The sequence below is a fragment of the Alexandromys fortis genome, unplaced genomic scaffold, assembly GCF_014885135.2.
Source record: "Alexandromys fortis isolate MF-2015 unplaced genomic scaffold, M_Fortis_MF-2015_v1.1 scaffold_325, whole genome shotgun sequence".
Classification (NCBI taxonomy): Eukaryota; Metazoa; Chordata; class Mammalia; order Rodentia; family Cricetidae; genus Alexandromys; species Alexandromys fortis.
Window position 1 is genome coordinate 295,840 of NW_026068211.1, and position 20,812 is coordinate 316,651.

At 51.8% G+C, this 20,812-nt stretch overlaps 1 protein-coding gene across 1 annotated transcript; it reads left to right on the plus strand.

The window, feature by feature from the left end:
- Positions 1-2,563: 2,563 nt before the first annotated feature.
- Positions 2,564-20,812, plus strand: Napa (NSF attachment protein alpha). The gene is made up of 12 exons (XM_050130301.1): positions 2,564-2,776; positions 11,067-11,146; positions 12,725-12,841; positions 16,329-16,375; positions 16,837-16,914; positions 17,075-17,130; positions 17,201-17,285; positions 17,927-18,031; positions 19,032-19,100; positions 19,367-19,417; positions 20,129-20,270; positions 20,574-20,812. Exons 1-11 carry the CDS (start codon positions 2,679-2,681, stop codon positions 20,228-20,230), a joined length of 888 nt encoding a protein of 295 aa, XP_049986258.1. The 5' UTR covers positions 2,564-2,678; the 3' UTR covers positions 20,231-20,270; positions 20,574-20,812.

The window sequence follows — 20,812 nt, forward strand, 5'->3', positions numbered from 1 at the left end:
CGGCCCTCCTCTAGGTGGGGCCTCCCTGCATTCCCATCATCCCTAGTCTTGCAATGACTGTATATTGTTAGGTGTGTTTTTTATGTGTCTGCTTGTATCTTATTAAATTGGGTTCTTAAACAGCCGTTTTCCAACTTCCCAGCCTGTGTGCTCTGCAGAAGCTTCAGGGCCACACACAGCTGGGGCCAAGAGGTGAGCAGGGAGAAGGTTAAGCAGCGCACACCAGCAGTTCCCAGTCTGTAGGTGGGAACATACACAGAGAAGCAAAAACCCCTTCCTCAGAGAGCTTCGTTTAGGAGAAGACTTGGTAGCAGTTGTGAATGAGCACATAGGTGATGGCCATGATAATAGACTGAAGCCAGAAAAGCATGTGTGGATATAGCTGCTCAACCTGAAATCAAGGATAAGGACCCTGGCAGCAAGCAGAATGAGATCTTGGCTGCAGCCCATGTAAGGACAGGAACCCCAGCCTCAACTTGCAAGAGAATAGGGAAGAGCCCTGCCTCGCCTCCTGTGTCCCAGGGCCCCATCCCAGAACTACAGAGGTCTCACCAAGGGACCACATCTCAGCTAAAGATTAAAGGCAGGGAGGGAATTAATTTTGGAGCTGTTGAGATGCCCTGTTTGAGGGAGATGGTGCAGGGCAGCCCAGGAACCAGAATTGGCCCTCTTCTTAGTAATCTACAAACTGATTTCCTGCTTGAACATGCTTTCCCAATGCATGTAAGCTGGTAAATGAGGAAATGTACTTGGTTTGCTGGGTGTTCCCAGTGACCTAAGCATGGCTATGCAGTGTGCATTCCACTGCTCTGCCCTGAGTAGCCCAACTCCTTGAGTGGAAATGCAAGTCTGACCATATGGGTGAGGATATATAATCATCTATTGCTGCTCCAAAAATATGACACCTTGTAGCAAATGGAAGTGGAACCAAAACTGATTGTGGCCATCCAAACTCACCAGCTCTGTGGTCAGAATACAGTGGTGAGCGTAGGGACATTCAAACAAGTGTTCAGTGAGAAATGGTCAGGGGGAGCTGTCTTTTGCCTTTTTCTGTCTCCAACACCCAACTCACATAACACTTTCCTCAAATGTTCTCTGCTAGCTAACCAGTAAAGTGCAGTGCGGATACAGATCCCTGCACCACACCTCTGTTGGGACTGGAATCATTGTGGGCCGGGCCCTGGAGGCTGGTCTTCTAGATGAGATTTTGAGAATAACTGTAGATTTACAGAAACCTAACATCATACCAAAAACTTGAACATACCCAGTTTCCCCCATCAACATCTTACTATACTTTTTCACTAATTTTTAAAAATTTATTTTTTTGTGTGTGTGTGTGTCTCTCTCTATGTGTAGGCCAGTGGTTGATATCAGAAATCTTTCTCAAATGTTCTTTATCTTTTTTTCCCTTTCTTTTTTAAAAAATATTTATTTGTTTATTTATTTATTTATTATGGATACAATATTCTGTCTGTGTGTATGCCTTCAGGCCAGAAGAGGGCACCAGACCTCATTACAGATGGTTGTGAACCACCATGTGATTGCTGGGAATTGAACTCAGGATCTTTGGAAGATTAACCTCTGAGCCAGCTCTCCAGCCCCTCCTTTTTTTTTTGTTGTTTGTTTTTGTTTGTTTGTTTGTTTGAGACAAGGTCTTTCACTGACCCTGGAACCCTGGAGCCACACACCCACTGCTGTTATACTATATATATGTGCTAATATACTCAGCTTTTTACGCCAGTCGAGGTATCCAAACCCAGGTGCCTCCTGCATGTCAGTTGAGCCACTGAGTCATCTCCCCAGCTCCTCCTGTGCCCCTTTGACATGCCCATGCCATTCTATGTGTGGTACTGAAAGATCCCCCAACCTTGTGTGAGTGTGTGTATGTGTGTTATGTGTGTGGGTTAGAGAACAACTTGGCAGGAGTCAGGTCTCACCTTCCACCATGTTGGTCCCAGGAATCGAACTGTGGTCGTTAAACTTGTTAGATAGTGCTTTTACCAGCTGAGCCATCTATCTCATCAGCCCTCCAGCTAGAAATGGAGACTTTCTGGACTCCCAAACCAGTTCCGGAGATGATCACCAGAGGGCGTAAGAAGTTTTCTTTTTTTTCTTTTTTTTAAACTACCAAGCCTTTCCCATGTGACTAAAATGAGGTAAAGCAGGAGGCGGAGCTAAACTGATAGATCTGTCAAACCCGGAGCGTGAACCTTGAGGCATCACGTGAGCATAGCGTCACTAGTCAGCTGATTAGTTCGTCCCAATTCCGCAGAGGCGTGGCAGAACGAGTCATAGCGCCTGCTGATTGGTTGAAGGGAGTCAAAGGTCGCGCTGGAGGGGTGTACTTAGCAGTACGGGATCGTGATTGGCTTGTGTGGTGTCACGTGGCAATACGCGACGGGGCTCTTAGGAAGCTAGTGGCGTCAGTCCGCGGGCGTGTGCTCGTGTTGCGGGTCAAGGGGTGGAGTGCTATGGCAGGAGGGGGCGTGGCTAGAGGGGCGGCCTCCGCAGCGCGTGCCCGCTGGTTGGTCCGCACGGGTCACGTGGCGCAACAGGGGCCGGGCGACGTCAACGCAGCGGGCGGAGCTCTTCCGCCGAGTGTGCGGTGTCCGGGGCCTGTAAGTAGTCGCCCGGCTGTGTCGGGCCTGAGCCGAGCAGTTTCGTGGCATCGTGGCATCATGGATAACTCCGGGAAGCAGGCTGAGGCAATGGCGCTGCTGGCTGAGGCGGAGCGCAAGGTGAAGAACTCGCAGTCCTTCTTCTCCGGCCTCTTCGGGTAAGCGGCGGGCGGAGAAGGGGGAAGAGTGGGCTCGTATGCCCTCTGCCCTGTGGAAGCCTCTCTGCGGCCTTGCAGACCCTGGCCGGGGTCCTGTGGACGACGACACCCGCTGAAGGTGGCCATGCCTTTCCCAGGCTGGTGTCCATGGGTCTGTGCGTTGGCCAGGCTGCCAGGGTGAGGTTACTAGCCCCGGGGGACCCGGGCTGGGGCGACCCTGGGCATGATGAGCCGGAGTGTGAAGTATGAGTGGGGCTCTGGGTAAGAGTGACTGATGGCAAAGAAGCCTGGCCTAAGACACGGAGACCCTCATCCCTCCCACCCCTGGGTGGGGCATGAACGGACACTGACTGACTCTGTTTTGGCCGAGGAAATGCCTGGTGATGGCAGGCACCCAAGAGAACCAGAGGAGGGTAGAGGCCTACTGGGTGGTTCTTAAGTTTGGGGTCTGAACACATCCAGGAGGTGGCAGGCACCTCATACAAAGTTTATGAAAGTTGGCCCTTTTCAGCCATTTTAACTTAGGAACAACAGAGCCCAAGCTTGACATGTAATTCAGAGGCTTCTTATCACAGTGGAAATATATTTTCCTGAAAGGGCTTATTAGTTAAAAACTAACTGCAGGAGGTTTTTTTTGTTTGTTTTTGTTATTGTTGTTGTTAGTGTGGACTATGTATAATGTGCTCAGAACTGAGTCTAATGTGGGCTCAGAGCTCCTAAAAGCTCACTAGCCAGGAGGAAGCAGAGTATATGAGGCTGATGGGAAGACTGGAGAGCCTGAGAGCATCTGGAGAAAGGCTGTGCAGGGGAGAGGGCCCCAAGTCTTGGGATATAGGATGGGTAAGGACAGTACAAGGAGCAAGCAGAGTTACTGAAGAAACATCAGAAAGGCATTGGGAAAGGGGGCAGGCAGGTGGTGGTGAGGAAGGAGTTGTGCTATGGGGTAGGGCACAGAATCAGAAGCCTCCAAAGTAAGGACTGCAGAAGAAGGAAGAGCTTGCCAGAAAGCTGGGGAAAGGCTGGAAGAAAGTCCTGGGTTCTGGGAGAGATTGTCAGGAGCTGAATGGAGAACAGAAAGAAATGAAGGGGAGGGAGAAGATGACGCCACCCTTGTTATTTGAGGTCAGATAATGTTTAGCAAAGGAACTTACCTGCAGTTTGTACCTGCTGCAGTCATCCAGATTCTGATGGGCTGTGTCAGTTAGACAAGGAATGTTTCCCCTGAGAGGGAGGGTGTGTGTGTGTGTGTGTGTGTGTGTGTGTGTGTGTGTGTGTGTGTGTATTTCTTCAATCTTCACAAGGAAGTAAGTTCAGGCATGATTTTGGAGTGGTGCCTCAGGCTCAGTTTTCAGCAGTAGGTTTCCTGATGACTGGTCTGGTCTCTTTGGCGCAGAGAGATAAGTGTGTAGTTGAGCTACACCCAGAGGAGCAGCTGTGAGTCCTACCTGTTTACCCCTTCCTACCACTGACAGAGCAGAACTGTAAAGGCCAGCTTGTATCATTCACACAGATCCAGAGTTGAAAGGAAACTTTGAGGGAGGCTCATGGTAAGGAATGAGGCAGGGAACTGAAGCCTAGGAGAGCAGTCTAAGCAGCAGGGATGGTGGGAACAAAGGTCTGGTGTGGGAGGAGTTTTTCCTGCCCAGGAAGGGATAGGGACAGAGATGGCTTCCTAGAGGAAGCTTGCGTTCACTGGCTGAGTAGGAGATCTAGGAGTTCTCTCTTTTGGTGAGCAGCAGAAGGAACCAGCTTGAGAAAAGGCCCAGAGCCTGCCTGCTGAAAAGTTAGTACAGGCCGAGTTCCAAGTCAGGTTGAGACCTTAAAAGGGAAGAAGTGGGAGGGGAGGCTGGTGATAGATGAGGCCTGTGAGCAGGATTTTAGAGGGGGCCTGTCCCAGTGGATTCCTCTTTACCCTTTAAAAGGAAAGAGCTGCAGTGACGGGTTGGGGGACAGTGGTATGGGAAGCTGTTACAGTGTTGGTGGGTAAGGTCTGCCAGTTGCTCACTCTGCTGCTCAGGCTTGCCTGGGTCTGGCAGTCAACCATGTTTAGTGCCTACAGAATCACTGTGGAGGTGGGTAAAGGATGGAGAGGGCAGCCTAAACTTGATTTGTCTAGTAGCTCGGGAAGTAGAGGAGGTACCAGACAGTCATACCTGGTCCGTGAAGTTCTCCAGCCCACTCCATTAGCCTGGTGCTATGCCTGGTGCTATGTCAGACACTCAGACCTGCTTGTGGACACTGCAGGTAGGGAGGGCATTGACAGGCTAGTTTGGTGGGCTGCCTCCCTTAGACTGCTGCCTGTCCCCCCAGCAGTTTTCTACAAACATTTGAAAGAACAGGTGGGTTTCTTCTGGTCCTCCAGGAAGAGTAGAGAAGACATTGTAGGGAAGTGAAGGCCTGCTGTAACTGGATGTGGGGAGGGGGGCTTGGATATACTCCAAGATCTCCTGGAGAGAAACCACCACTAGATGTGCACTGCTCTGGCCCCTCCTCTTGGAGCTGGGGCTGCCAGGAAACATTTGACTAGTGGCCTTCACTCAGCCACTCCCTAAGGCTTCTTCTGCTCTAGGGAATGTCAGTGATGACAACTTCTCCAGTTAAGAGGTCTCTGCTCCAGCTACAGGGTCATGTAGGCTTTCCTCAACTGGAGTGTGGTATCTTGTTGCTCACCCATTCACTCTTCTGGATTTCTGGGGTGATGGACACTAGGGGGTTATGAAACACCAGTCAGTTTACCATCAAAGCCTTTTTAGCACCTTCCCTGGGTAATAGGCATTCCTGCCTGAGAGTCTGGGCACTCTTTACCTCTTTCCTGCTCCTCTGCTGTGCATCATGGGTACTGAACAGGTCCTGAAGGGCAGTTCTGTTCTTAGGGTTCTTCCTGATCCCTACCTTCTCCCTGCAGCCTTCCTTTCAAAAACAAACCCGGGTGGGAAGCAGAGGCTGGCAGATCTCTGTAAGTTTGAGGCCAGTCTGGTCTATATAGCGAGACCCTTTCCTGTGGGATGCCACTGTTGTTTTCTTCCTCTAGGAAACAAGGTCAGAGTGATCCCCTCTTCCCACTGTTTTTCTATGGAGTAGGCAGGTTGATTTGGAGTGTGATGAGTGCTGTTAACTTTGAGTGTGCGTACTAAATGTTCACCAGTGTGATTCTTAGTATCACTGCTGCAAATTGAGCTGGAGGCACTGGAAAACTGGAGGAGGTGGCAGAGTGTTCTGTATACAAACAGCCAGTTCCTCAACTTGACTTGTTGACAAGCTGGTTCCGGTGACAAAACTGCCTGAGGGCACCAGGAGTCTCAAGGCCAACTTTGGAAGTAAGCTGGACTCCTTGGGGAGGGAGGACCTCCACTGGGCCCACAGGCATTCTACAGAGCCTAGGACAGGCTCTGCTTTGTAACTGCTCCCCTGCCATCTGCAGAAGCCCCCGTATCCTTCAAGAAGGAACCATAGTGCTCACCAGCTGCCAGGATACACAGCTGAAAACTTGGCATCTCCTGCCTGGTCCGTAGGGCAGGTGAGGTTTCTGGGGGAACCCCAGAGCTCCTGACTTGACAGCAGGGCCCCTGCTGACTTGTTGCACAGATTTTTTGGTTTCTCCTGTGCAGAAGTTGCGAGAGGCCAGGGATTTTATTAAGTAAAGCAAATGTTGGCATTCTGAGACGTGATGAGTGAGATCCTGTCAGGGGCACAGAAAGGAGACCTTCCAGGCTGTGTGAGTGACATTCCCTGGGCTGGCAGTTTTGTGGGACAGCAGACTCACTGTTAAGTACAATGTTGTCCCAGTGTGTCCTCCCTTAACCACCCTCCACCCCCACCCCATCCCCGCAGACACCAGCACCTGCTCAGATCCCTCCCATGAGAAGGTGTAGCATTTACATAAACCTACACACAGCCCCGCTCCTGTACCCTTTGAGTCACCTGCAGGTTACTTCTTTGCAGTGTCAATGTGGTAGAATTGCCTGGTCTATGACAGGGGAGAAGCTAGGACATACTTGTGATCCTGATGGATTTCCTCCATGGGGACAGACTCAGAGACATCGGCCACTGCCTTGTCAGCACTGGGAGATTGATGCGGGAAGGGGAGACCTGGGACTCTGGAAACAGAGGAGGAGTGCACAGCTCACCGGAAGGGGGAAGGCCTCAGAGCCCACGCTGAGCTGTTGAAGTGGGGAAACATTCCTGAGTCTGAGCTCTGTGGAGTCTGATGACAGTGACACCCTCACCAACAAGGTGCAGAGCCCTATCCCTGTGACAGGGAAGGCAAGGGTGCATCGCCACAAACCACTCTAAAGTGCCCATTGAGAGGGGGATTGTTTCCTCTGTTTTGTGGCCATCTGAGTACCTGCTGGACACTGTGCCCAGGCAAGGTACTGAGTGTGTGTTGTCTCTCAGATTTCTCCTGGGTTATGGGGTCAGGTTCAGTTTCCACTGTGCAGCTGAGGAGAGCTCTAGGGTACTAATCCAAGGTCACAAACGCAGCAAAGTGCCTGAAACATTTCCTGCCCATCACTGTCTTACACAGGATGAAGTAGACAGGACATGCATGGCTAGCCTGTCCTGCAGAAGCCCCTGGTCACTGCCTGCACTTTCCTGGCACCATTCAACACTCCATATGGCAGCTGCGCCTGGGAGGCCTGAGGCTGCTTCCTCCGCGCGTCTTGGGGGAGCAAAGCTGAGCAGTAATTATAGACAGCCTGCACCAGGCCAGCCCCAACCAGTTCCCTCTATTCCCAGTGAGGCAGGAGCTGTGGGCTGAAGAGTGCAGCCGAGGCAGCTCGGAGGAGGTCAGTGGGGGAGGCCTGTCAGCTGTCACGTGCAGCCCTACCCAGGCCCTTCAGGAGGCAGTGAGCGTGCGGTGCATCATGCAGGAGGCATCCTTTCAGGGTCAGGGTCAGAGGTGACTGAAACAGCTTCCCCCAGCTGGGATGGGAAGCCTCAGTGAGCCAGCAGAGGAGCAGCATGGATGTTGGCTCTGAGGGCATCTTCCATCTGGTCACTCTCATGTCAGAGCAAGGCCTCCACTCTTCCATGCATGTCCTGTCTGCTCCATCCTTGTTGTACCATGCCCTACCCTATCCAGCTGACCCACTTCCCTTCCTCAGTTCCTCAAGCATGTTTCTGGCTCAGCCTTTGCACATGTTATAAGTCTCACCTCCAGTGCTCTTCCCTTCCCTGGGATAGCTTCTTGGCCACTGAGGGCTGAGCCCTGGCCTCACACCATCACAGCCCTCATGCCAAGCGTCTGTGAGCAAGCATGCTGATAATGTGGAGAGCAGGCTCTGTGAACAGCTGTCATCAAATCCTCAGATACTTGTTTCACAGCTAAGGAAATTGTACATGGCTTCTTCAGGATTTGCTGGGTAAACTGCACAAGTGAATTTGCCCCTTAGGGACTTTGCTCCCATCTGTAAAAGGAGCTGGGACTCTGGAGATCTTCTGTTGACACCTCACAGAGGCAGGGCAAGGACCAGGGTATCAAGACAGGAGGCAGCCTGGGGCCAGAGCAGGCGGTAATCCCTCTGGCTTTCATTGCAGTAGACAGGTCAGCCCAGCTTAGAGTGGGATCAGAGAGCTGCAGCCAGCAGCTGGCAGACTTTGTGCTGAGTCTGCCTGTTGTGCTGAGCTGAATAAAACCTAGCCAGCAGTGACTGTTCTCATTACCACTCTGCCTCAGGCTTCTTGATAACACCAGACTCGTCTGCTCTGCCTGGAGCGTCTGGGGCTACTTGCGGCTTAGTTCCACCCATCAAGAAGGGATGAACTGAGGGATCACTGGAATGGAAAGATCTGTTTTTAATGTCTGTGAGCATGGCTTGTTCAGACAATATTCCAAAGAATGGAGAGATGCAGTTTAGAGCACTTGTTGCTCTTGCAGAGGACCCTAGTTCGATTTCTGGCACCCACATGGTAATTCACAACTGTCTGTAACTACAGTTCCAGTGTACCTGATGCCCTCTGCTGATCTTCTTGGACATCAGGCACTCAAGTGGTGCACATACATACAGGCAAAACACTTATACACATAAAATAAATGTAAAAATAGACATTGCAGGGACAAAGCTCAGTTGGTAGTGAGTTTGTGTGACATACTCAAAGTCCCAAATTCAGTCCCAAGCATAAAGGCTAGCCTCAGCATGTAGCAAGGGTCAAGGCCAGCCTGGGTATTGAGGTGCATGAGACCCTGTCAGAGACAGAATATTCCTGGGGTTGGGGCTGTCAGTGGCAGAAAAGATTCCATCGTATCCAGAGAGCTTTCCAGAGACAATTCTCATGGGGGTGCTTTCCATCCATGTCCAAGGGGCCCTCCTGATTTAATCTATGCCAACAGCAACATGGACATTTCTGACCTCACTATGATAGGGAGTGCCTAAAGGAAAAAACGGGTCCTAGTAATGTGGGGGAGGGGCATGGAAGCACTTCACTTGATGCTGTTTGGATTTAGGAGTCTTCCTTCAGGCCATTTGCTGGCTTGGCACAATGGTCAGACTTGACTGGTCACCAAATCACCTGGTCTCCAAACTGTAGTAATTAAAAGGCCCAATCCATGCCCACCCACCTACTGAGCAAGTGTGCAGGCATGTGGTTGTTGGTGCTGCCTCACAACGATCAGGTCTGTGGTCTGGCTCGGGTCACACATGAACAGAATGACCCCCAGGACCCTGTAACTGTGATAGATAAGGCCAAACCCGCAAGCATTATCCATGCTGGGTCCATTGCCATGGTGGTGTAGGACAGGTGGTAAGGACGGGGTTTGTGCCTTTTCATGGGAAAATGTCCCTTTTTGTTTTTTAAACACTGCCAGTGTGGGAAGGATTTGAAATCCATTTGAGGACAATGGGGTGTTTAATTTTGTTGATTGCTCGTGTGGTGGATGAGAGTTTTGAACAGTTGCTGGGTCACAGACCCTATAGGAAGACAGAATTTGGAAGGGAGTTTGAGCTAATAAGAAAGCCCCCTGTCCCCTGGCCAAGGAGGAGGTTCATATGAACCTCTTAGAAGTTGAGAAGCCAGGGTAAAGCCCAAAGAGGTGCCCTTTATTTTAAAATAACTACAAGCTATTTAAAAATACAAGCAGGAGATGTAGCTCAGTGGTAGAGTACTTGCTTGTTAAGCCAAAGCCCAATGTGATGGTGCAAGCCTAGGAGATGAGACAGTGGGATTAGGAGTCCATTGTCACCTTCTCCAGTGTGCTGTAAATTTGAGACCAGCCTGAACTGTATAAGACCCTGGCTCAGCAAACAGACTAAAATGTCCCCTCCACTTGTATGTCTCTCAGGCTCCTACCTTGGTGGGTTTCCATTTTCAGAATGCTGTGCCAAATGCCTTTGCAACTCTTCTGGTTGTGTCTTCGGATTCATTGCTGGACTTCAGGTCAAATATAAATTCTGATATTAAAACATAGGGTAGAGGTAGAGCTGAGTTGGTAAAGCACTTGCCTAGCATGCACAAGGCCCTGAGTTCCATCCCTATCACCACATAGTGCACACCTGTAATCCCAGCATGCAGAAGGTGGCAGGCAGCAGGAAGAATTAGAGTTTGAGGCCAGCCTGAGCTATACATGAGCCACGTAAAAATAAAATAATGAAATACATTTTCTGAAAGAGATAAAATGTGTAGATGGTACAAAACAAACTAACAGAGCAAACATGTACAGTGAATGTCGCCCCCTCCAGCCCTGATGCTGCAGGCCCTACCTCAGGAAACAATGCTATACTAGGTTTGGGTATATTATTCCAGAAACAGTGCTTATATAAATGTGTGTTTCTTTTTTTTTCTACTCTCTTATTTTTTATGTAAACAGGAGCATTTTATATTTATGTCTTGTGATAATATTTCTCCGTACGGCTGGCATGTGCCTTGTCTGTCCTGTTCTGAAGTGTGACAACACACTCAGTAGTGAGGTCTTCCTGGAACCATGGCCATATGCAAAGCACAGGTTCAGGATCGGGGCCTTGGGGATCCCCCAGAATGCTTTGCAGCCTCCTGTGAATTCACTAGGTCCATGTGGTCACCTACCATATAGGCAGGAAGTAGAAGAGGGAAGTCAGGCTGTGGAGGAGGGGAGGTCAGGAACCACCAGCACTACCGTGGGCACCCACACACTCCCTCCAGGAACAGTAGTACCAGCCTTCCACCTGCAGACTGCCTGTTATGCAGGGGTCAAGGCACAGTTTAGCTGTTGGCAGGGCAGAGTGTGGGTTTGCTTTCTGACTGGATGACTCTTTACTTCTTAAAGATGATAGGAGACTGGATGATCTCTTTACTTCTTACCTTCCCTTCTCCCCAGAGGTTCATCCAAAATAGAGGAAGCATGCGAGATCTATGCCAGAGCGGCGAACATGTTCAAGATGGCCAAGAACTGGAGCGGTGCGTGCACTCAGCCCACAGGCCCGGCCCTGAGTATGGCCTTGAAGTCCCCTCTCCAGCATCAGGAGTACACAACATGAGACCAGTGGGATGCTTTGCCCCTTAAGCTGGGGGTAAATGTGGGGGGCGGGTTTCTTTTTTGAGGAAAGGAGGCAGGGAGGGCATCCACTAGGCCTCCAGATGAGATCTGTTGGGACAGCCCATCACTTGATTTCATAGTATGGCTTCCTCTGTCTGCAAGGTTAGTCCAAGGAGCCGAAGCACGCTCAGTTTGGGAGCTCAGGGAGGAGCTTTCTGGACATGGTGGGGATGACAGTGGGTACAGAGGTTCAAGACAGACTCATTTATTACCACATCCTGAGTGCGGTTACCAAAGTTCAGTTCTCCGGGGACTGTTACTTAATCACAGGTTGCTCTCCTGCCCCTCCCCATGTTCAACAGAAGTCTTAGGCCATCTGTCCCCTGCTCAAACTATTTGGAGTTCTTAAAAACAATTCGGGAGCCTAGCATGGTATCCCAGCACTCCAGAGGTGGGGCAGGAGAGTCAGGGGTTCGAGGCCCTCAGGGAGTTTGAGATCATTCTGCAAAACAAGCGAGCCTGTCTCAAAACCAAAACGCTCCTGTGACTATGATGAATAGTGCTACTGTTCTGAAGGCTAGGACAGTGTTTGGACAGTGTTAGCCCAGCGTTTGTGAGGCTGTGGTTGTGGGGCCCACAAGGTGATCATAATGATCAGATAATGGTAGAGCAAAGCCTTTGCAGGCTTTGTGTGTCCTGTTGTGCTCAGGAGAGAGAGGACAAGCCAGGCCTTCCACAGCTTGGAGGCTCCACTCAACTGGGACTGGAGTACTACCCACTGCAAGGAAGACCCTGCTGCATACCCTTAGCCAGGCTAGGGGAGATAGGCGAACAAAAAACAGTGTGGGGTCTGTGGGTGTTGACCAAGCACAGAATGACCTGGACCTCAGGCATGAGCACTGTTCACATGGACTCTAGCTCTTGATGTCCATATCCTGTTTCCATTCTAGGCAAGGACTCATAGCAGGGGTAAACCTGAGAGCTTTGGGGAGTTGTGGAGGAAAGAAATGGGCTAGGGAAGGGAGCAAGTGGGAAGTGTCACATGAGTTAATCTCACCTGTACCTTCCCAGAGCACCCTTCCCACCCTGCCCCATCTCCACCTTCTGTTCAGTTTCTGGGCTTCCCATTCAAAGGGAGAGCTCTAATCCCAAGAGCTTAGAGTCGTGTCACATGTATTTCAGCCCTCAGCTCTCCCTACCTTTCCTTCCTCTCTGTGGAAGTGGTGGTTCTGGAGGTTCTGGCAGAGACTGGGTGAAGGACATGGGATTAACACTGGGTTTACCCTGCCTGTTTCTGTGCACCTGGGCTCGGCTCCTCCTGAGGCAGCTTCCTGATGTCCTCATTCTACCAAGTGCACCACCCGGAAGCTCTGCGAGGGGTTCAGGCTGCCAGTGGGCTGGGGTAGGCTAGACTCTGGCTGTATTCTTGTGAGCCTGATGTACCTCTGGAGGCAGTGACTGCAACTGCATTAAAGCTGGGACAATCTGTTCTGTTGTAGCTGCTGGGAATGCTTTCTGCCAGGCTGCCCAGCTGCACCTACAGCTCCAGAGCAAACATGATGCAGCCACCTGCTTCGTGGACGCAGGCAATGCTTTCAAAAAAGCTGACCCTCAAGGTAAGAGCCACTGTGAGCCACAAATGGCAGAGCAGCTGAGCACTGTCCCCTTACCCTTAGATGTCTACACAGATCTGGGTTTTTCCATTGGCTGACACATGATAGACCAGGAGCAAAGCAAGCCCTAACTTCAGAATTGGCTGGTCCTTGGCCGGCACTGGTATCCTGTCCTATATTCCTACCTCCCCCACCCTGGTGTGCAGCTCTCACCCCCTCCTGGGCTTCAAGCATTTGGGAGTGGGAGTTCCATTTCAGACCCACTGCTTGCCAGGGAGCAGGCAAAGCTGTTCAGTTGTCAGAATTAGCACGGAGGGGCAGGGCGGTCCAAGATGAACCAGGTAGAGCAGAAATCAGCCTGATCTGCCTTCCCCGCACCCCAGAGAGGAAACTTTGAATGTGTTGCCAGAGCCCGGCTCTTTAAAGCAGAGCCTATGGGGACAGGAGCCTGGTTCAGCCAAAGCACAGCTCATGGACCTCAGACTTGGATTTCCTGGGCTGGGAAGTTTGCTTTTGTTATTTTTGTTCACTTATTTTTGTGGTGCTAGGGATGGAGCCTGAACCTCTTGTATGCTGAGAATGAGTTGTACATGTCCCCAGTCTTTAGTGTGGTTCTTTTTTAAACCTTAGAGCTACATAGATTATTAACTTTAAATTTCAGCAAGGAAAGATATTTGTTTTTTTAATTGACCATCTAAGCCAGTCATGGCAGTACATGCCTGTCATCCCAGCATTTGGGAGATAGAGACAGGAAGCTCAGACATTCAAGCCATCCCTCAGCTTTTGGCTACATATTGAGTTGGAGGACAGCCTGGACTACATGCGACTGAACCTCATAGATAAATTTTTTAAATATCTAGGATTTTTCTCTCAGGAGAATGGGAAAGAAGTGAATATTCTTTCCCAGAGGAGATGCTCAGTATTTGGATAAAGGCACACCTCTGGGGAGAAGGAAAACATCCCCTGCCCTCCCTGGAATCAGTGGATAGCTGCCATCGTTGTGACAGGACCATTCCCAGTTAGAGAGATGACTGTTGACTCTTTCCCTGGACTGACTGGTCACTCCTGTTTTTTTAGCTGTGATGTTGTGGGGCTCAGGCCCAACAAGCAGAGAGGGATGGATGGCCTTTTGGCTGGGGAGGACTTAGTTACGCCCAGTGACTCAGGGCAGTCCTCTCCTCCACAGAGCCCTCCCCACAGTTTCCTTTCTGCTCCCCTGGGAAACAGATTGACCTAAAGATGCTGCCTGGCATCTGTGCCCTTCAGCTGCTGCTCCATCCGGAGTGGCTGGAGGCACTCATTCTTAGGTGGTAGTGGCTGTCAATCTGCAGGATGCCATAGCATCATGAGCTCTATGAACAGAACTGTACCTCCCAGCTTGTGGTCATGTCCTTTTTCTCTGGGGACCCAGGTATGGGTCCCAGCTTCAGCAAGTGCAAGCTAATATGAAAGTGTATTGAGGATGCTGCAGCCAAGGGTATGCAGGCAGGGAGGGCAAACTTGCCTTACGTGGTAGGAAAAGCACAGTTGTGAGAGGAGAACTTGTGATGTTAGGGCTAGGGACTCATGCTGGGCAGAGAAGGATAGCAGCTATGTGGCATCCGGCCCTACTGCCTTGGTGCCCTCCCAAGTCACAGTTACACAGATGAGGGGAGTGCATTTGCATAAGTGACAGCAGTTCTGCCTGGGGCCAGTCAGGGCTCACAGAGAAGAGTGACCAAGCACGGGAGCCTGAGCAGATCACTCCCCCACCCCAGAGAACCCAGGGCCTTGTGCTGCACCACTAAGCTGCAGCCTGCCCCCACCACTCTGCTGTTCTTGTTTTCTCCTCCGTGACAGCACAGACTACTTTGAGGTGAGCACCACAGCTCCAGGTGTCCTGAGGGCAGCCTTGTGCTCCAGAGTCTCCCTGCATGCCTGGGTGCCCTGGGAAACAGCTGGATGACCAGTGGAGGCTTAAACACCCAGTTTCTTCAGGAGGGACCTTCCTTAGCTGTCTGATGTGATCACCTGCCCTGTAGTCTGGTGTATCAGCTCTTTAGGAATCTCACCTAAGACTTTCCATTAGCAGCAGCTGCCTGTGTGAGGTCAGAGTTTCACCCTTTTATAGCAGGAGCTTGCTGTAAATGTACATGGGCAGAGAAGTAGTCTAGCCCCACATGTCCTCTCTACCCCACACCCACTGTTGTTTCCTGGGAGCCTACTGTGTACAAGACACCTGATGTCTTTCCACCCATCCCACCTCCTCATTGGAGCCTGCAGTCTGTCCCTACTGTATTGTGGACAGTGCTTGCTTAGATCTGCCTATGATCAGGGCCTTCAGGGTAATGCAGAGGTGATCTGGGCTCTGTAACAGCCAACCTGCTCTAGACAGGCTGAGCACCCAGTAGGGCAGGAACAGACCAGAGGCCCTAACTTACCTTCAAGGATTCACTGAGGCCTGTGGAATCAGATAAGCCTGTGGTGAGAGCATCTCAGGGTTGTCAGCTGGCAGCCTATCACTTTCCAAGCTGTCCAGAGCAAGGAGCCAGCATGAGAGAACTAGGCTCTTTTAATCCATGTTCCTCCCCTGCTGCTGTGGGAGGGGGCTGTCTCACCAGTAGAGTCTATACCAGTGGGCCTTAACTACTGAAGTGCCCTCAGGAAGCAACCTTAGCATCCTTATCCCAAGAGAGTGCAGTCCACTGCCAGCCCAGTGGGCAGTCCTGGAGCCTTCCCAGCACATGCCCTATGGTTCACCTCGACCCTCGACTCTGTGACCACCCCAACTCTCTGCCTGAGTTACATTAAAGTATTTAAAAGATACTGAAAGCTTATTTCCATCTGCTGGAAAATGCCTCCCACTCACGCCTCTCTCCTTCAAATAACTTGTCCAAAAAAAAGGCCTTTCCCCAATTTAAAATCATGAAAGAGATGGTGGTACAACATAGTGCCATCCTGGTGTTGGGTACAGCTTGCTATTTGAGCAGCCAGCAGGACTGGCACCTTTTGGTGCAGAGCCCCCACAGAGAGGTCCCAGTGCTTGGTGGTATTCAGCCTTCTCTGCCGGAGAGGCCAGTCAGGCCAGTAACAAGGGTGGGACCTACTCAAGGTAGGGCCTCCAGGACAGGTGGTGGGCATGGTAGCCTCTGCCCAGCTCAGCCCTGGCTATCAGTTTGCCCTTGAACAGCTGTGCTAGTTTGAGTCAAACTCCAGGAGTCTGGCGATGCCATTATACCCTGATCCTAACAGAAAGAAAGAAGTGTGGCTGCCTAAGGGAGAGGGCCTCCCTGGAAAGATGTGCCCATCATGTCTCTGTATGCAGACACCCAGTGACCAGGTTGCCTGGGGCCTAAGGCTCCTGTCCTCTCCTTTCCGGTTGCTCTGAGAGAGCCCAAGAGCCTTGAAGTCAAGGCAGCTGTGTGCCTGTCATCTCTCTTGGGGAGAACTTTCTAACTCCTGTTTCCAGGACCTGCTGTAATGACCTCTCCATCCTCTCTTTCCTCCCTAGAGGCCATTAACTGTCTGATGAGAGCAATTGAGATCTATACAGACATGGTAAGGGTTGCTTGCTGGTCCTCTTACTCAGTGTCCCATCCTGTTTGTGCTGTGCTATAGGAGGCAGGGAAATTGTCACTGAGCTGGGCTACAGAATGGGGTGTCTGCTATAGCACACACAGCACCCCTCCTCATATGCTGCCTCTGCCCCCTTGACCATCCCTTGTCCGTGCAGGTGCTCCCCCTTGCCTAGCCCTTCCCTGGGGTCCCTAGGAACCTGAGGAATGTTCACCCGCTCCCTGTTCTAGGGATAGTGTCCTGAAAGACAGCTGCTAGTTAGTAGCCCACACTAGGCCTCTGCTCCTGTCAGTTAGGTACTATCCACCATTCACATGTCACCTCCATCTTGTGGTCAGACCCTTTACTGAGGTGGGAACCCAAGGATGCTGGATGGGATGGGTGAGAGCCTGGGCATAGAAAATGTCTCTGGTCATAGGCATTCCTTTCCTGTGTCCCCCCAGGGCAGATTCACAATTGCAGCCAAGCACCACATCTCCATTGCTGAGATCTATGAGACAGAACTGGTGGATGTGGAGAAGGTAAGCTGGTAGGCTGGATGTACTGGGTCCTTGGTGTTCCCCTTCCTACCCACCATGATGCTCAGAGTAGGAGGAGGGGTCCCTGCTGGGTGCTTGCAGAAGGCAGGTGCTGCTCCACGCTGTCCTCCACTCCAGTTGTCCCATTCTTCTGTCTCCCCAGGCCATCGCCCACTATGAGCAGGCTGCAGACTACTACAAAGGCGAAGAGTCCAACAGGTAGCCCCTCTCTAGCCTGCCCCTCCTTGTGGGGCCTGCCACTGTCCCTTCATGCTCCTCCTCCCCACAGCTCAGCCAACAAGTGTCTACTGAAGGTGGCTGGCTATGCTGCACAGCTGGAGCAGTACCAGAAAGCTATCGACATCTATGAGCAGGTGGGCTTCGCCTGGCTATCAGCTTCTGCCACCACCCCCTCTGCCCGCCCCACTCAGTCTCCACTCTCGCAGGCCACCCTCACCAAATGCTCTTCACCAGCAGCCTGTGCATGTCACCACCTTGTCCTAGATGGGTCCTGCCACTGCTCACAGGAGCTGCCTCCAGAGCTGGGTGTCCTCTCCAGAAAACTTGGGGCGGAGGGAGAAGAACTAGCAGAGCAGGGAAGTAGCAGGTGTCAAGTGCCCCTGGGACACTGCTTGTGGGGAAGCCGGGGTGTGGCCTGAAGAAAGGCAGGCAGCTGGCCCTGGGAGAAGGGTGTGCACAGTTTCTCATACTCCCACAACTGCCACCCCTCTGCCCACCAAGTGCCAGTTTCCTGTATGGCTAGCAGTGGTGCCTTCTCCCCCACTAACTTGGGCTGCCTGAAAGGCCCACAGACACCTGGCTTCTCCTATTCCACCCACACCCTCATTGTGCCCTGGGCAACTAGGTAACCCTGCTGAGCTGTCCCTGATCGCTGTCATCCTGAGGTCCCTGGCCCTGCCCCTAGGATACAGGTTTAGCTCCTAGCAGACTTTAGAGCTGCAGTGACCTTCACCCTTGAGTTGCCTGCCTGAGCTCATGGTATATATGGCTATAGGTAGGGACCAGTGCCATGGACAGTCCCCTCCTCAAGTACAGCGCCAAAGACTACTTCTTCAAGGCTGCTCTCTGCCACTTCTGCATCGATATGCTCAACGCCAAGGTGAGCCCACACCAGCCAAGCCACCCCTGGAGGCTGCCATTGTTTGTTACCAGGCCAGATCATGTCTTGGTATTAGAGGACAGTTTCTCCACTTGGCCCTTGTGCCTTGGTTAGAATGGAAGACGATTTGGCATTAGTGTTTTTCACCCTGGTGTCCCTGCCTAGAACTGAATGCTTTTGTGAGTTCCCAGCTGCTGGCTGGCTCCTTGCTGGCCTCTGCCCTCCATGGGTTACTGTTAAATCCTGACTGTCCCATCCACTTGTATTACAGAAGCTGCTGAGGCCAAGGCACAGTTCCTGCTAGACCCTGGGATCCCTGGTGGCATGTCTTTAACTTTGGCTCTTGCTTCCTGGCAAGAGAGGTCAGGGATAGGGAGGTGGAAGGATCTGGAAACTGGATGTTGGATTTCAATCCTCTGGTGCTTCCTGATCCGCCCACTGGGGCTACATGGTGTCTGGCTGCCCCACAGTCCTCCCCACTTGTCTGAGGACAGCTGGCAGCTGTGCATTTAGGAAGGTGGAACAGTTTGCTGTTTTTACTTTTTGTGGTAGGGATGGAACTTGAGGCCTCATGCTTACTATGCAAGCGATCTTCTAGGGATGTGAGCCACATCCCTAGCTCTCACTGATGAAGAATTATGGTTGGGTTTTGTCAGGACAGGTCCATACCTGCCCTCCCACCTCCCACACCCCTAGCATTCCCAGTGTGTGTTTTCCCACTGTCATTTAACCCACCCAAGGTCCTTAGAAGGATTCTGTGTGTGAAGGCCCAGCTGTAGGCCTGGCATGTGGGGTGGGCTCTTTTTTCTCCTTTCCCACCCCCTGCCTGGGAAGCCTGCTCCCTGCCTGTAGCCTCTCTTGTAAGTTGGATTGAGTTGAGTTAGGGATGGTGCCATCAGTCATGAGTCAGGTGACCCTGGCAGGTCCTAGAGCACCAAATCAGAACTGCCAATGAATGTTTCCAGTGCCCTTAGCTTTTCTCACCCTCTCCATTGCTCAGCTTGCTGTTCAGAAGTATGAGGAGCTGTTCCCAGCCTTCTCTGATTCCCGGGAATGCAAGTTGATGAAAGTGAGTGCTGACCCGGTGCCCTGACGTGGGGAGGAAATGTGCCTGGGTGCCTGCGTCTCAGCTGGGGGAACCACCAAAACTGTTCAGAGACATTTTCAAAGGGCTGTGTTTGGTTTGGTTTTCTCCTGTCATTCTGCTCTGTTTTCTACATGAGACAAGTTAATACAGCGACAGTAGAGGGAGCCTGGGGTGTCCCCCGTCCCCCGTCCGTCCCCTCCCCCTGCACAGCATCTGCTGGGTCCAGCTGACCCTGACCCTGTTTGCAGAAGCTGCTGGAAGCCCATGAGGAACAGAATGTGGACAGTTACACAGAATCGGTGAGTGGCTGGAGCAGGGGTCTGCTGGTGGATCTTCGATGTGTTGTCATAAATCCTGCCCTCCTTGAACTCCAGACGCTAGGTCCTGGCTGAGCTTCCCTCCCTGTGGTTCACCCTGGAACGCTCTGTGTTTGCCCCACTTTATAGATAGTGGCACAGAGGCTGAGGAGAGTCCGCTACTTGCCCCGATCCTTTGGGATTACAGTCTATCTCCGCCCCCCAAATCAAGGTTTTCATAATTTCTCAAGAGCCCCTGGGGGCAGCGAGGCTATCTAAACCCTTTCTCTGCTCCTTAGCACCCAGCTGCCTTGGAGGATCTGTTCCCACTGCCGCTCTGCTCTGAACATTCTGGAAAGCCATTTGTTTCCAACTATGTCCTATCCTGGCTCTCTAGCCAGTACTTGTCACTGACATCTCTCACTGGGTGCCCCCAGTCATTTAGATCCCCGAGGGAAGAGGTTAGACTGGCCATTTCCCACCTGGTATAAGGATGGAAGAGGCAGTGTTTTCATGGCTTCAGGCCTCAGTTCCACCCACAAAGCCAAGATGCTGGGAGGGACTTTTAAGCTACAAAATCTTTACTGCCAGCTCATGCTTCATGCTTTGCAGACCAAGAAGACAGGGTACCCTCTTGGAAACCTTGGAACTGGGGCCAGGGAGGGTGCCAGGAAGGAGTAGAGTGTGTCATGGATCACCCTCCCTGTGTTACAGGTGAAGGAATATGACTCCATCTCAAGGCTGGACCAGTGGCTCACCACCATGCTGCTGCGCATCAAGAAGACCATCCAGGGTGACGAGGAGGACCTGCGCTAGGCCTCCAGCCACTGCCTTCCACCCATCTGTTAGTAGAGAGGTGGGGCCCAAACACCTCCCACCAGGAGTTTGAAGGCTGAGTGGGTGCAACGCGGGCCACATCCTCCAGGGCACCAGGCAGGCTCTGCTGGCTGGATGATCACCCTGTGCCCGTTGCATCCCTCACCGTGCCATTTATTTAAGCCCCCAAAGGTGTCCTCCTGCCCTGGAAACCACCTGGACAGAATCTCCAATACAGACCTCTCTGTGTGTGGCAGGAACCTGGGGTCAAGCATCCAGTCCCATCTTCTTACCAGCTGTGTGCTAAGGCTTTTTCTATCTTTCCTACCCTGTCCCCCAACAGAGATAAGAACACAGGTAGTTCTGAGACTTGCTCTTCCTGGCTGGTGGTGACTTCTACCCCTGGAGCCTTCCCCTGCCCCCTACAATAACAGCCTCTCAGGTTAGATCCAGCCCTGGAACTCAACAGGGTTGCCTGGGCCCTGCCCTGTGCCTGCTTTTTTCCCTGCATCCAGGTCTGTCTATAGACCTGAAGCTGCAGCTGGCCCAAAAAGGACAATAAAACCTGCCACTTTTGCATGA